At 32.7% G+C, this 14178-nt stretch overlaps 1 protein-coding gene across 2 annotated transcripts in view; it reads left to right on the top strand.

Moving 5' to 3' along the window:
• The window catches only part of LOC145290257 (uncharacterized), a 48350-nt gene extending 41041 nt beyond the window's left edge, over positions 1-7309 (top strand). For both annotated transcript variants that reach the window (XM_080136472.1, XM_080136471.1), the window contains exon 6: positions 6821-7309. In XM_080136472.1, coding sequence (XP_079992598.1) covers positions 6821-6867 — 47 coding nt within the window. In that variant the 3' untranslated portion in view covers positions 6868-7309. The remainder of the gene's footprint in view (positions 1-6820) is intronic.
• Positions 7310-14178: the final 6869 nt, after the last annotated feature.

Genomic DNA, 14178 nt, shown 5'->3' with positions numbered 1-14178 from the left:
CACGCGCTCGAGATCAGAGGAGAGAGAATCAGAGAGAACTTTGTCATTTAAAGCCTTTGATGTATTACCGTAGATGGTCGTGTCGTCAGCATAGATATCAACGAATGATTTAAGTATGTGTTTAGGGAGGTCATTGATGTAGATCAGAAAGAGAGTTGGGCCCATTTAAATAAAAGTTTTATGATATGTTTTTATTCAATTGTAAGGTTAAAGTACAGAATAGGTACAAAACACCCTCCCTTCCTCATGTTAAGAATGGCTTTTTAAATAATAACGTTCTTATTTCAGCACGGATCACTCTCTGCATGAGTAAGTCTTTTGTTTTTTTTTTTACTTACCTTGTAGTAGTTGAAACGGAAGTTACCAGAAATAAAACCAGACAAGCCTCGCAGAAACGACTTCGAAAAATATGTATATTTTATTTAATATTTTAATAATTCGCGAGGTAAATTTATTTTAATGACATAAAAACATGCCTCGACTCTAAAGATGGGTTGTCTGAACATTTCAAATGAATTGGTAACGTATAAATATGGTTTTATTCATTTTTAACGAACCAAATTTATATTATATATATATATATATATATATATATATATATATATATATATACCCCCAAAACCTCGAAAGCCGTTCTTAACATGGGGAGGTAGTGTGTATTCCTAAAGCAGTTTTTAACATTAGGAGGTTGAGGTGTTTATAATACGCTGGGGCAAGTCGTAAAAATTAACGAAGTTGCTATTATTTATTGCAAAAAATGCTAAAACTTTATTTTTGTGACAAAAAAAAAACATGTTATTTTCTACAAACATTTATTAAGAAATACAAATGACCGGTAGTTTTTTTTGTTGTTTTTTTTTTTAATTTTACTTTACTTTTTCTTTCACATAGCGTTTTTATTATTTCCTCGGTAACACTCGACTTTATCCGGCTGTTGACGTCATGCGCCGGTGAAAGTCGAACGCTGAGAAAATAATTACACAACACTTAAAGTTTAATTCATTCAACCCGTCTTTGGAAAATAAATATTTGAAATAAAGTAGTGCTTATGCACTTACGTTACCGTTCTATTTTTTTAAATTAGTATTTACACGTTAAATTCAGGTTTTAAAATATTTTTTTGTTCATTAAATTGTTAGGTGAAAGTACAAATAACCTAATCGGTTCTAACTTGTGGAAAATCTAGCTCCCGAAAAAAAAACCGTTACTTTGGATAGTAACAAAAATAAAAATTGCCCCAGTCTCTAAGGATCGAGTTAGATTTACTAATCGAGGAAAAACGGAGAAGTGTACTGCACCCTCTGTTTCTCTCACCCTCTCTTCCTCTCTTAATAACTCTCTCTATCCATCTCTCTCCCCTCTAATTCTCTCTCTTTCTCTCTTTCTCTCTCTCTCTGTCTGTCTCTCTCTCTCTCTCTCTCTCTCTATATATATATATATATCACCATCTCTCTTTGTGTCCCTTTCTCTCTCTAATTCCCTCTATATCTTCCCTTCTCTCCTTTCCTCTGTATCGCTTCCTCTCTGTTTCTAACTCTCGCTCTATCTCCCTCTATCCTTCTCTTTCTGAATTTCCCTCTTACTTGATCTGTTCTATCTATATATCTTCTTGTCCATCTGTCCATACGGAATACCTGCGATCTTCCTATCAAGTAGAACTACTTATTTTAGTTTGAAACTACTATTAAACATTCAATTTTACAAAAATCTCATGTTCAACATCTGCAAGCCATCCAGTATGGGGAAAAATATTACAGAAATTCTAACTTATTGTTTAGGATGCATGCACAACGGCAGGCAAATAATCACTTGAGGCTCTTGGTCGATCTTTGCAAGATTTGCATGGCAATGGCAGACTATTTGGAAATGCAGTAATATTGCTTACAGGAGATTTCAGACAAATGCTATCTGTAATTCTTCAATCCAAACCGGCAGATGAAATAAATGCTTCCCTCAAATACTCTACTGCAATAACCAATAACAAAGCTCAGGGAACAATCTTTGCAATTGTTTGGCTTACAACTACACACTGACTGTTTTTTTTTTCACATGGAGAATTTATGTTATGTGTTCAAGAGTCATCAAACCAGAAAATCTCTGTATCAGCTAAGAAAATGACAAAACAAAAACTGTGTACCCATATGAAATGTGGAATTAAACCTATAAGAAACATGCATTTTCTCATTTTGGAACTTTTCTATTGCGCCAATTTGAGCCACAGCAACGCGTGGCAGGGTACAGCTAGTATATATATATATATATATATATATATATATATATATATATATATATATATATATATATATATATACACATAAGCCTGACGAATACTATAGTTGGATGAAACGCAGAATATTCAGTGTAGCTTAATCGCCATATATATTTTATAAATTACTAACTAGCTCTACCTACGCATTGAGCCCTTTTGAAGTAAATATTTAAAGTTTACGCATAAATCTATACTTTCGTATATTAAATTTATGTGAATAAATGAAGTAGTTATATATATATATATATATATATATATATATATATATATATATATAAAGAAAATATTTATTTATTAAATTTATTATGTATTTTCATTTTTATATTTTATATTTAGATTTATTGCATTTTTATTATATTTTATTTCTATTCTTCTCTATTATTGTTTCATCTTTCTTTATTTTTTTTTATTCTTCTTCTATTGATAACAATTTTTCACTATCTACTTATACCTTTAGTATCTGTTGTTTTTTTTCTGGGCGAATGTTCATATGCCAGGATTTTACCTATAACGTTGCTCTTCTTTACTTCTCTCTTCTGATGATAAGTATTAAGTTTCGAAATGCTATAGTCTGCAGACTTTTCTTCACATATTTTTTGTTATTAATTTGATGACCGAATAAAGTTTATTAAACTTTGAACTGACATCAATTATTTTTATATCCGCACACACACACACACAAACACACACACACACACACACGGACATACACACACGTATATATATATATATGTGTATATATATATATACATATATATATAAGAAATAATTGATGACAGTTCACTGTTAATCATATAGGAGGTGATATATATATATATAAATGTATATATATACTAGCATGGGTGCCCGGCGTTACCCGGGTATTTGGAGGTGTATGCTATGTTAAGCAAAAAAAAGAGCGGTCAATTTTTGTAACTTTGACCCTTATTATGCCCCCTTAAAATTTAGTGTTTTTGGCTCAAATCAAGTTATTAAGTTAGACCCATGTCCAAGGAACCTATATCTAAAGTTTCAAGGGCTTAGACCATAAATTGTTGGAGGAGCTTGGTAGAATTCACAAATATCAGATCACATCGATTTTCCCAATTTTCAGTACCCTGTATATCAAATTTCGAGTCTGTAGACTAAAAATTGACAGGGTTATTGCGTAGGGAAATGTACACAGACACACACACACACTTACACTTTTATATATATATATATATATATATATATATATATATATACTAGCATGGGTCCCCGGCGTTGCCCAGATGTTTGGAGGTGTATGCTGAGCAGCAAAAAAAAGGTTCAATTTTTTTAAAATTTTACTCCTATTATGACCCCTTAAAATTTATTGTTTTGGGCTCAAATAAAGCAATTAAGTTAGAGCCATGTCCAAGGAACATATATCTAAAATTTCAAGTGTTTAGACCTAAAATTGTCGGAGGATTTTGGTAGAGTTCTCAAAGATCAAATCGTTGAACTTTGACCCTTTAATCGCCAAATTTCTGTCCAAAAACCGATCACATCGATTTTCCCAAATCTCAGTATCCTGTATATCAAATTTCCAGTCTGTTGACTGAAAATTGACAGAGTTATTTCGTAGGGAAATATACACAGACACACACACTCACACACACACGTTCACTTTTATAGATATATAGATAGATATATAATTTATTTACACAAACATCGATGGTTACATGTGTGCATACATGTTTCTGTAATCACCCGTTATTGGGGAGACTACGCCTTCAGGCCAAAAATCTCGCTCGAAAACTCTATTATATATATATATATATATATATATATATATATATATATATATATATATATATATATATGAACGTCCGTGTGTACGTCTGGTCACGAATATGCTCCTATATGGTTGACTATTATAGAAAACTGATTTCATATTATGATAGATGTATCGAGACACAGGAAGCTGTATGTTTGATCTGGCATAATGATGATTCATTACAATTGTGGGGTCCACAAAGTATAGAAATAAAAAATTAAAAATTAAAAAATCGTTTACAAAGGTTTTTGATATAGATGTACATAATAATACTTTTATAAGTATGTTTTTGACTTAAATAGGGATGGTATAATAAAATTGTGGGGTCTGCGTTCGCGCCTGGTCTCTATAGAATGGAAATAGGCACAAACTTTAATAAAGACTTTTCATATCTATCTGCGTAAGTCTACTTTGATAAGTATGTTTCAGTTTGAAGAAATATGGTATAATAAAATTATGGGGGTGTTCGTTCGCGCCTGACCTCCATAGAATCGAAATATGTCACAAAGTTTAACAAGGGTTTTTAATATAGATCCACAGAATATTGTGATAAGTGTTTCAGTGTGAACAGGTATGGTATAATAAATGATGGGGTTTATTTATTTTATTTTTACTTTCATCATATTTTGCTTTGGTTTTGATGCCCCCAAATTCAAAGCTATCTCTTTACAACCCTTCCTTTTCATAACCTATAATACTTTCATAAATCAGTCAATTTTCTATAGGCTGTTTTTGAACCCAATCAACGACGGGTACTTTTGCTAGTATATATATAATAGAAGCCGTCATATAAGGATGAGTAACAAAAAAAGGCGGCAAACCGAAGCTATAAATGCAAGTTTCGTTCCTGTTGAACACTGTTATGGCCACAGAGTATGGCTTTCTATCTACTTGATACATAAGATTTATTTCTCATCTCAACTGTGGTTGTTGAAATAGGCGCATCGATTATGTTAGATATTAGCAGGGTAACGTCGAAGATTATGATCGGTGTTATATTTGTAAGAACATAGCTAAATAAACATTTACAGTGAAAATTATTTATGTTTAGATGTTTTTAATAGATAAGAATGTTAGAATATAAACAATGATTTAAAAAATACGCTGACCTCAAGAGTCTGATGTAGAAGTTTTGTAAAATGAAGTGGACTTTATTGTAAAGCTTGGAAAAGACTATGATTTGATCAGTCAGAGATCGGGAGCGAAAGAGAGTAGACGGTGTCGGGGTTGAGAGAGGGAGTAAGACAGTCAACGGCTAGTGATGGTTTCCAGTAGAAGGGAGCAGAATTCGTTAGTCTAGGATCGGTGATAGCTTTCCAATGGTGAAACATCGGTAATAAAAGTTGCTGTAAAGACAACCCGAGATTTATTAATTAATTGGGATGAATCTTATTTCCAGCTTTTCCCGATGATCCGTCAAGCAAGATCATGGACGGATCAGGTATGCTTCTCCGATTGGTCCGATGTTACAACCCCAGAGAACTATTATTATCTCTGTGTGTTGTAAATGTACATGTCCGTTGTTATACTGTATCTCTTGTACGTGTTATATCAGTAGACGATGTACCAGTTTAGACAGACGTACATAATATACACCCCTCCATGTTATACAGAGCGAATATTACATACTCGGTCTGGCGCCGTAATATATACCCCCCAATATAAGAATTAGCCTGCAAGAAATTGGTTTGAAAGTGACTTTTGTCCCTGTTTGATTTCTGCGAGTGACTTGAGCGGTTACGTTTACATTGATAATTTCGTCACGAAAGATATAATCGGTTGGCTTATTATGACAAACTTCTAGAGTAAATGTGATATTGTGATGACTAATCCTTATTCATCCCTAACCCTGGATCAAACGGATACCATAATACTTGGTTCGCGGCACCATATAAAAATAAGGATCCATAAAAAATTCCAGCCAGATCCGATCTATCGTTTCCTAGAAAAGTGAAACGGGCAAAAGAAGCAGATTAAGAAAAAGGACGAGTTTTTTTTCTTTCATATAAATTTAAAAATGTGAAAAACTACCAAGAATACACACACACACACACACACATATATATATATATATATATATATATATATATATATATATATATATTCACGGATATATGCTAACTATTGAAGTTAAAGGCAAAATAGATTAATTAATTTATTTATATAATAATTAAGTGATTGATTTTGTGCTACGAAATAATAATTAAGTGATTGATTTTGTGCTACGAAACAGATATTATCAAGAATTGTAAATGTCAACTGAATCAAAAGAATAAATGGTAGAATGGTCAACATCATGAACTTTGGAATATAGACTTTTGTAATTCATTCATTATATATATATATATATATATATATATATATATATATATATATATATATATATATATATATTGCCTTTTAAGTTTAGGGACTTTTTATCCGATGGGAATTCAAGTTAAATTTTAAGTTTTCCGGATTATGTTAAATCTATTATCCATTCATATTCTTCCGTAAAAGTAAATGCAATTATGATTTTCTGTGTACATTTATGTAAGCCTTTTTGCAGAATATCAGTTAACATTACATTAGCCAAGCTTTTAACTATTTTCGTAAATTGATACAATTTAAATTAAATACTTTAATAAAAAAAACTATTTTCACTTTTCATACAATTCTCATTTAATATTGAATATTGTTTGTAATTTTCGCTACAGTTCTTATAAGCTTGCATTAACTGTTCTTATATTGGTGTGGAATCCTGTTAATATATTTCTTTTCTTTTTGTCCAGGATATGAATGGGCTGAGGATTTCTCTATCTTTATATCATTCAAGTGAGTAAATTTGGGGAATAACAAAGAAATCAAAAACGTCAGTTGTGAACACTATGAAACCAAAAAGAACTTCAAGGAATTCGGTGTTTATAAAAGTTGTTTGTCTTTCATTTTTGTCGATGTATTTAATCAAGAATCGTTTTGACTTTCTATTTCTCTGGCAAACAGTGCCTCCCACACTAAATACAAACAAATTACTATTAATATTTCTGAATCGTCCAAAGCCAAATAGAATGTGAAATAATAAAATCATATGCTTTCGAATAGGTTTTGGTATTTATAAAGAATTAATTTTTCAAACGACTACGCACACATATATTTTTTTCTGAACAAAGCTTGATATGGGTATCTAAAACGATCCCTAATTATCGGATTTGAAACCGACGGTACCCATGATTTATCTCATCTAAATTTTCTGTAAATAAAACATAAATAATACGCTCTTATTTTCGGATTTTTTCCTTACAATAGAGCACTTTGATTGAATCCTTTTTTCCAAAAAATAGAGTTATATATATATATATATATATATATATATATATATATATATATATATATATATATATATATATATAGTAAGGTTTAAAATATATATGGCGATTAAGCTACACAGAATATTTCACGTTTCATCCACGCTAGGATTCCTCCGGCTTATGCGAGAATTTTGTGGTTGTCTCGCGTTTTTATATACGCACCTTCTATTGAGTTTTTAGTTAGCCAATCAGCTTTCTAGTTTCCACGTCACCCTTCCTAACCAGCCAATGAGCAGGCACTTACAGGACAAAGGCCCAGTTGACCCCCGGCTGACCCGTTCCTTTGTGTGTGCTGTTTTAGCGAAGAGCATCGATATCAAGTGAACTGACCTATTTTAAATCTAGGTTATTTTTTTATATATAAAAATTATATTATAAAAGTTGTTCGTCTTTCATTTTTGTTGATGTATTTAATCAAGAATCGTTTTGACTTTCTATTTCTCTGGCAAACAGTGTCTCCCACACTAAATACGAAACAAATTACTCTTAATATTTCTGAAATGTTCAACGCCAAAAGAAATGTTTAATAATAAAATCATATGCTTTGGAATGTGTTTTGGTATTTATAAAGAACTTATTTTCCAAACGACTACACACACGCACGCGCGTGCGCGCGCACACACACACACCAAACACACCACACACACACACACACACACACACACATATTTTTGTCTGAAAAGAGCTTTATATGAGTATTTAAAACCGTCCGTAATTATAAGGTTTGAAACCGACGGTACCGATGACTTATCTCATCTGAATTTTCTGGAAATAAAACATTAACAATACGCTCTTATTTTCGGATTTTTCCTTATAATACAGCACTTTTTTCCAAAAATATAACTAATTATATATATATATATATATATATATATATATATATATATCAGCCCTATAAATCAGCCCAAAAAATCTCTTTCCCAATTAAACCCAAAACTAATTGTAATTGTAATAACAAACATGGTTGGCCACTCAATAATGATTGCATCCATAAAGATGTTATATATTCTTGCACCATTACTGAGCTCCCACGCAATCCTCCCATAACAGACACTAATATTTCGTCTTCAAGTTATTCTTCTTCCCATCCTCCATCTGATATAGTTACTAATCCAATACGCCACTCGAGCAGCCCCTCCATCTACAATCATACAACTAGTAATAATGATAATAATAATAATAATAATAATAATAATAATAATAATATTTCTCCTAACAGCCATCCTAACACTAACAACACTCATTATCCCCTCCAAACTAGTTCTCATACAGACATTGTCCCACCATTTGTTGAACACTATGAACAAAATTCAAACTATTTAACTAATACAAATCAGCAAATTAATATTAATACCAGACCTCGAGCTTTTAATAAAGTACATACATATATCAGCGCTACTTCAACATTAATTAAGAAAAGAATATCAAACCACATTTCTTCTTTTAACAACCATAATTCTAATAGTAACCAAGGAACTTCTCTAACCACTTTAATTAAATAACTTAACTCTAACAATACCCCCTTTTCAATCAAATGGACTATCATAAAAAAGTTAAGTCTTATACTCCAGGCTCTAAGCCATGTCGCCTCTGCACAACCGAAGCTATAACTATAATTACTTCCCCTCAAAGTAACAATATAATAAATTCTAAAAATGAACTGATCTCTTTCTGTAAACATGTCCAAATTTAATTATGGCAATTTTGAAATTACATAGTTATTACTCTTACCTTTTATATAGATATAAAAAAAATTTCTTTAACTTTATCGTTTTTCTACATACTTCTTAATACTTTATAATTTAATAATCCTATTTGTTATTTGAAAAATAGACGACAGGAAATGTTAGAATACTGACGATGGCATTAGTCTGGGCTGAGGAGTACCGGGCCAGGTGTTCTGAGTTTTAAGCAAGGACAATTGTCAGGCGTTGACTCTCTGAAGTCATGGGAACAGATATCATTTTTGCCACAGATATCAATGCCGCTCGAAATTAACCAGATTTGCGTGGAATCTAGAGATAATAATATCGCTCCGAAAGGCCTGACCACCGCCTCTCCATTTCGCCTGAGTGCCATCTACGAAGAATTGAGACTTTAAAAAACGTGCTAAAAATTGAATTTAAAAACGTGCTAAGATTGTGAATTTAAAAACGTGATCTTGAGCGTATGGTACAGTGGGGAAAGAGATGGCTGGTTACCTTTAATGCATCTAAGACCAAGCTCCTATCTCTACATCATAAACGCTCTGATCTCCATCTGGCATCAATTGAAATGGATGGCTCTCGTCTAAGGGAGGCCCCAGGATTTGATAAGCTCCTGGGCTTGACCTTTACACCCGATCTTAAATGGAACACATACATCAAGTCTGTGGCCAAGATCGCTGGGAAAATGGTGGGATCCTTCTACCGCTCCAGAAGATATCTCACTAATGATGCAATTCTCTATCTATATAAGAGCCAAGTATGTCCAAAGATGGAGTACTGCTGCCACATCTGGGCGGGGGCTGCAAAAAACCGCCTATCCTGCCTTGACAGAGTACAAAATAGACTCCGTGGCTCTGTGGGGGATGCCCTTTTCTCTACCCTGCAACTTCTTTCCCACAGAAGAGACGTAGCGAGCCTGTCATTGTTCTATCGTTATTTCCATGGCAGGTGCTCGTCTGAGCTCCATTCTCTGGTCCCCCCTCGCCAATCTTTCTCAAAAAACACCCGGCTAGCTGAAACCACCGGCAATAATTTTCCCCACTCCCTATCTGTGCCTAAATCAAAACGTAGATACCATGAACAAAGCTTCTTTGTTAGAACTGCACGGCTGTGGAACTCTGTTAGACTTGCCTGTTTCCCTCCCGAATTCAACCTGGATGTCTTCAAGTTCAACACAAATAAATTCCTGATGAACCGCCCTCCTAAGTAATGACACCTTACCAATTCTCCAATACTATTGCTACACTATCCCTTTGATTACTGTACACACAATAACCCTTATCCCTGGTGGCCATAGGGCCTTGATAAGTGGTGAACTCCATGTAAAAAAAAGAACTGAATTTAAAAAATGTGCTAAGAGCTTAACGTGTACATATCTGTAAAAAGTTTGTAATTTTTTGTGAAATTAATTTTTAGTAGAATAGAACCCAATTGTCTGTTTTTCTTTCTGATGAATGCAGCTTTCGTTTTCCGCTTCTAAAGGATTCTACACCGAGGCGTTCAGGATCTAATGTTGTTGTCTCTCGGAGAGTTAGACATCACGAGCCAAAGTTTCGAAGAAGACCGGAAGTCAGTTGCTTGACCTCACCACGAGAGGCGTGTCACACAGTTACAGTGTGCATATGGTAATTCATGCTATCGCAGCAAAATAAACACTGAGTTTTTCGTACAACGGATAACTCTATTTTTTTCGGAAATATTTTGTATTGAATCATACATTGTTGAAAACAAAAGTCATTGATTTTACCATCTTTATTATAAGGGTGTCATTTCAGTGGTGCTAAAATGTTCTGCTCGAGGGTTGAGTACAGCGGTTTTGGCATGAATATTCTTCAAGTGAATGACAAACATATTAGAAAAATAATTAAACAAAAGTAGAAATAAATAAGCATGTAGAAAGTTTGACCAGTGTTTTAGGATCCACGAACGTTTTAAGAATAAGTCAAGATTTGAAATTTTTAAAGAAAAATATTTTTAAAAAAATGTTTCCATTACGTTTTTGCATGTATGTAAGTATTTGAAAATGTGTAATTCGTACGAATGATATATTAATTGGAAAGTGAAATAGAAAAAAGAAAAAAGGAGAATAAAAACTAGAAAATAGCAAGTCAACCATGCATGGTCCCCCGTGAGTGCACAGTGAACGAGGCATAAAAATGACTTAGTCCAGCACCCCCTCCATTTAATCCCAAAAGTTCCCAGGAGACATCAAAAATGAAAAAAGAAAAACGGTGCAGTTTTAGGCCTTAACATATGTAAATTTGAGTTGTGAACCATGCAAAACTGCTAAATACACATACACAGAAAATTTTGAACAAATATGGTAAAATAGTACCAAAAATGGAGTTTTTTTTATTAACCGTAAAAGTCCCCTGGCGCACACCCAAGAGTTATCGCGAAGTATAGACAAAGAAAATTATATAGAAATCTGTTAGTTACAACTTTTCAGAAAGTTTTATGAAAACCAAAGGCATCAATGTTTTTTATAAGCGCAAAAGTGTCAATTTTAGGCATTTTAACCCGAAAAGCACCCCTAGGGCGGGAGCAACCAGAGTTTTCCCGGAAAATCCGTTCTGTTACTGTTTTACTCATATCATGTTTAATGTTTGCGCAAAATTTCCAAAAATTCCAAGGCGTAGTTATTCAGGAAAGTGCGGACAGTCGAACGGACAAGGGTGAATTTACATCTCCACCCTTATTTTGTCGAGGGGATCCAAAATAATTAACCGGACTAAGTAGTAAATCTTTAATGTGGTTAGAAGTTGATATCATTATGATTTGAATATTTTGTGTTGTAAGAGGATAAATATGTTCTTTTATTTTTATCATTCGGTGTTATTTGTGTTGTTGGCATAGTTGTCAGGCGAAATGTTTGTAAAATTAATCCGGTTTGGGATGTAAATATTAAAAGCTTTGTTATGGTTACCAAGAGAACATTTTAATAATCTGTGTGTGGTTTTGATGGATGTTTCTTCACTGTTTCTCACACACACACACACACACACACACACACATATATATATATATATATATATAGCCAGTAGAGTTTAGTTTCCTAGAAGTAAATCCAATGAAACAACACGTGTCTACCAAAATAGTGCTCAATGAGTGAACAGAGCAGGTATATTAATTTTATTTATACAAACATTAATGGCTACATATGTGCATACATGTTTCTGTAATCACCCACGTCGGGGGATTACGTCTTCAGGCCAAGAACCTTTTGAAGGTGGTTCTTGGCCTGAAGACGTAATCCCCCGACGTGGGTGATTACAGAAACATGTATGCACATATGTAGCCATTAATGTTTGTATAAATAAAATTAATATATATATATATATATATATATATAATCCCCGAAACAGTGTTTCATGGTAAACAACCGATGATTCCTTAAAAAATAAGTTATTACTGGTACTATAGTGAATTCGAGAGAGCAAGTTGATGCAGTGATTGCAGGTGATTGAATGACTTACTGACTAAATATTTTTCTAACGAATGATAAAAAATATGTTTTTGTATAGTTTTAAACGTTAAAAACTTCCAAGACTATATATATATATATATATATATATATATATATATATATAGAGAGAGAGAGAGAGAGAGAGAGAGAGAGAAAGATGTATGTACATATGTATGCATATATATGTATATATATATATATATATACTGTAAAAGAAGTTTAAATGTAAAAAAGTAAAAAGTATATGAAATATTCGTCGCTTTGTCTTAATTATATTTTCCCTTTCTGTCTGACTTTTTTCAACCTAGAAATTAAATAGAATTACGATTTGCATATTTCTATGATTATAATAAACTATTTCTATCATTTAAGTCGTCATTCTTATTACGTTTAACTAGTAATAAACAGATATAAAGGAGAAGTGACGGAACAAATGTGGAAGAAACTGTAAAATATTAGAGTAGGGGCAGTAAAACAATTGACAATGATAGAAGACATGGTGATAGATAGAAACATAAGTAATGGATAGAAATATAGAAAGAGATTGGTCATTTGCGGAGTTATTTAAAAAAAAAATACGGCTACTTAGAATAATTAAAATAAAAAGTATTTCGAATATAAATCAATCTCAAAACTGAGAAATATTTTATGTAATTTGTGGTGAAAAATGCATAGGAAAACAAAAAGCGTTGTTTGGCCTTGTTATATTAGAATGATAAATTACTAATAGAAACTTTACTATTGAGCTGAAAGAAGTCGACTCATACCTTTCTAAAATAATTAACAGAGATGTTCCAAAAGTAATGTCTCCTATTTATTCAGGTCGCATGGATCAGAGGGATTGCAAATTGCATTGTTATGATAATTGAACATATGTATTCATGACCTAAAACTTTCATAAACTTGTTGCAGATATTGACGTTGTGAAGAACCTATGAAATCAACCCCTGTCATGCAAGTTCGTCAGAAGCATATATGCATCTTTGAATGCCCCACGTAGAAAAAGTTGAACCAATCAACATTTATCGGACCTTGTTGAACGTTTAGTAGCTGATGTAGTTGATGTCAGCTCAGTTAGGAGATGGGTTCATTAATTTCAGAGTGACGACAGAGATGTGTGTGACAAATCGCGCTCAAACTTTTATGGCCGAGGCAGCATTCATCGCTGGAAAAAGTGCATTGAAAATGGTGGTTACTATGTAGAAAAATAAATTCTGAAGCACAAAATGTTGGTCTTTTTAATAGTACCACTACCGTTGTCATAGCTCTTCAGCATCTTAACTTTTAAGTTAAAAATAGGTCTTACATTTGGAACGATCCTCGTAATTCAAAGTTAACTAAACAAAGCCGTTGTTAGCGGGTTTTATCTTCCCAAAATTAATATTAAAATTTTTTAACATTTTCCAGTATACAAAAGAAATTTTACATTTTCTCATATCTCATTGAATGTTCTTCCGGTTGTGGTTGGTTTATGGTAATTCTGAGCTCTTTGTACTTTAAATACGAGTAAAGGAAATCCTTTCAAAAATTCTGAACTCGGACAAAAACCTGGGACAAAGGTAAGACTACGTCTTTAAAAAAATGATGGCTTCACTCACAAAATAAACTTA

This window comes from Euprymna scolopes, chromosome 2, assembly GCF_053919585.1.
Source record: "Euprymna scolopes isolate OS-2025 chromosome 2, ASM5391958v1, whole genome shotgun sequence".
NCBI classification, from domain to species: domain Eukaryota; kingdom Metazoa; phylum Mollusca; class Cephalopoda; order Sepiida; family Sepiolidae; genus Euprymna; species Euprymna scolopes.
This window is presented reverse-complemented; position numbering and strand designations above follow the sequence as displayed.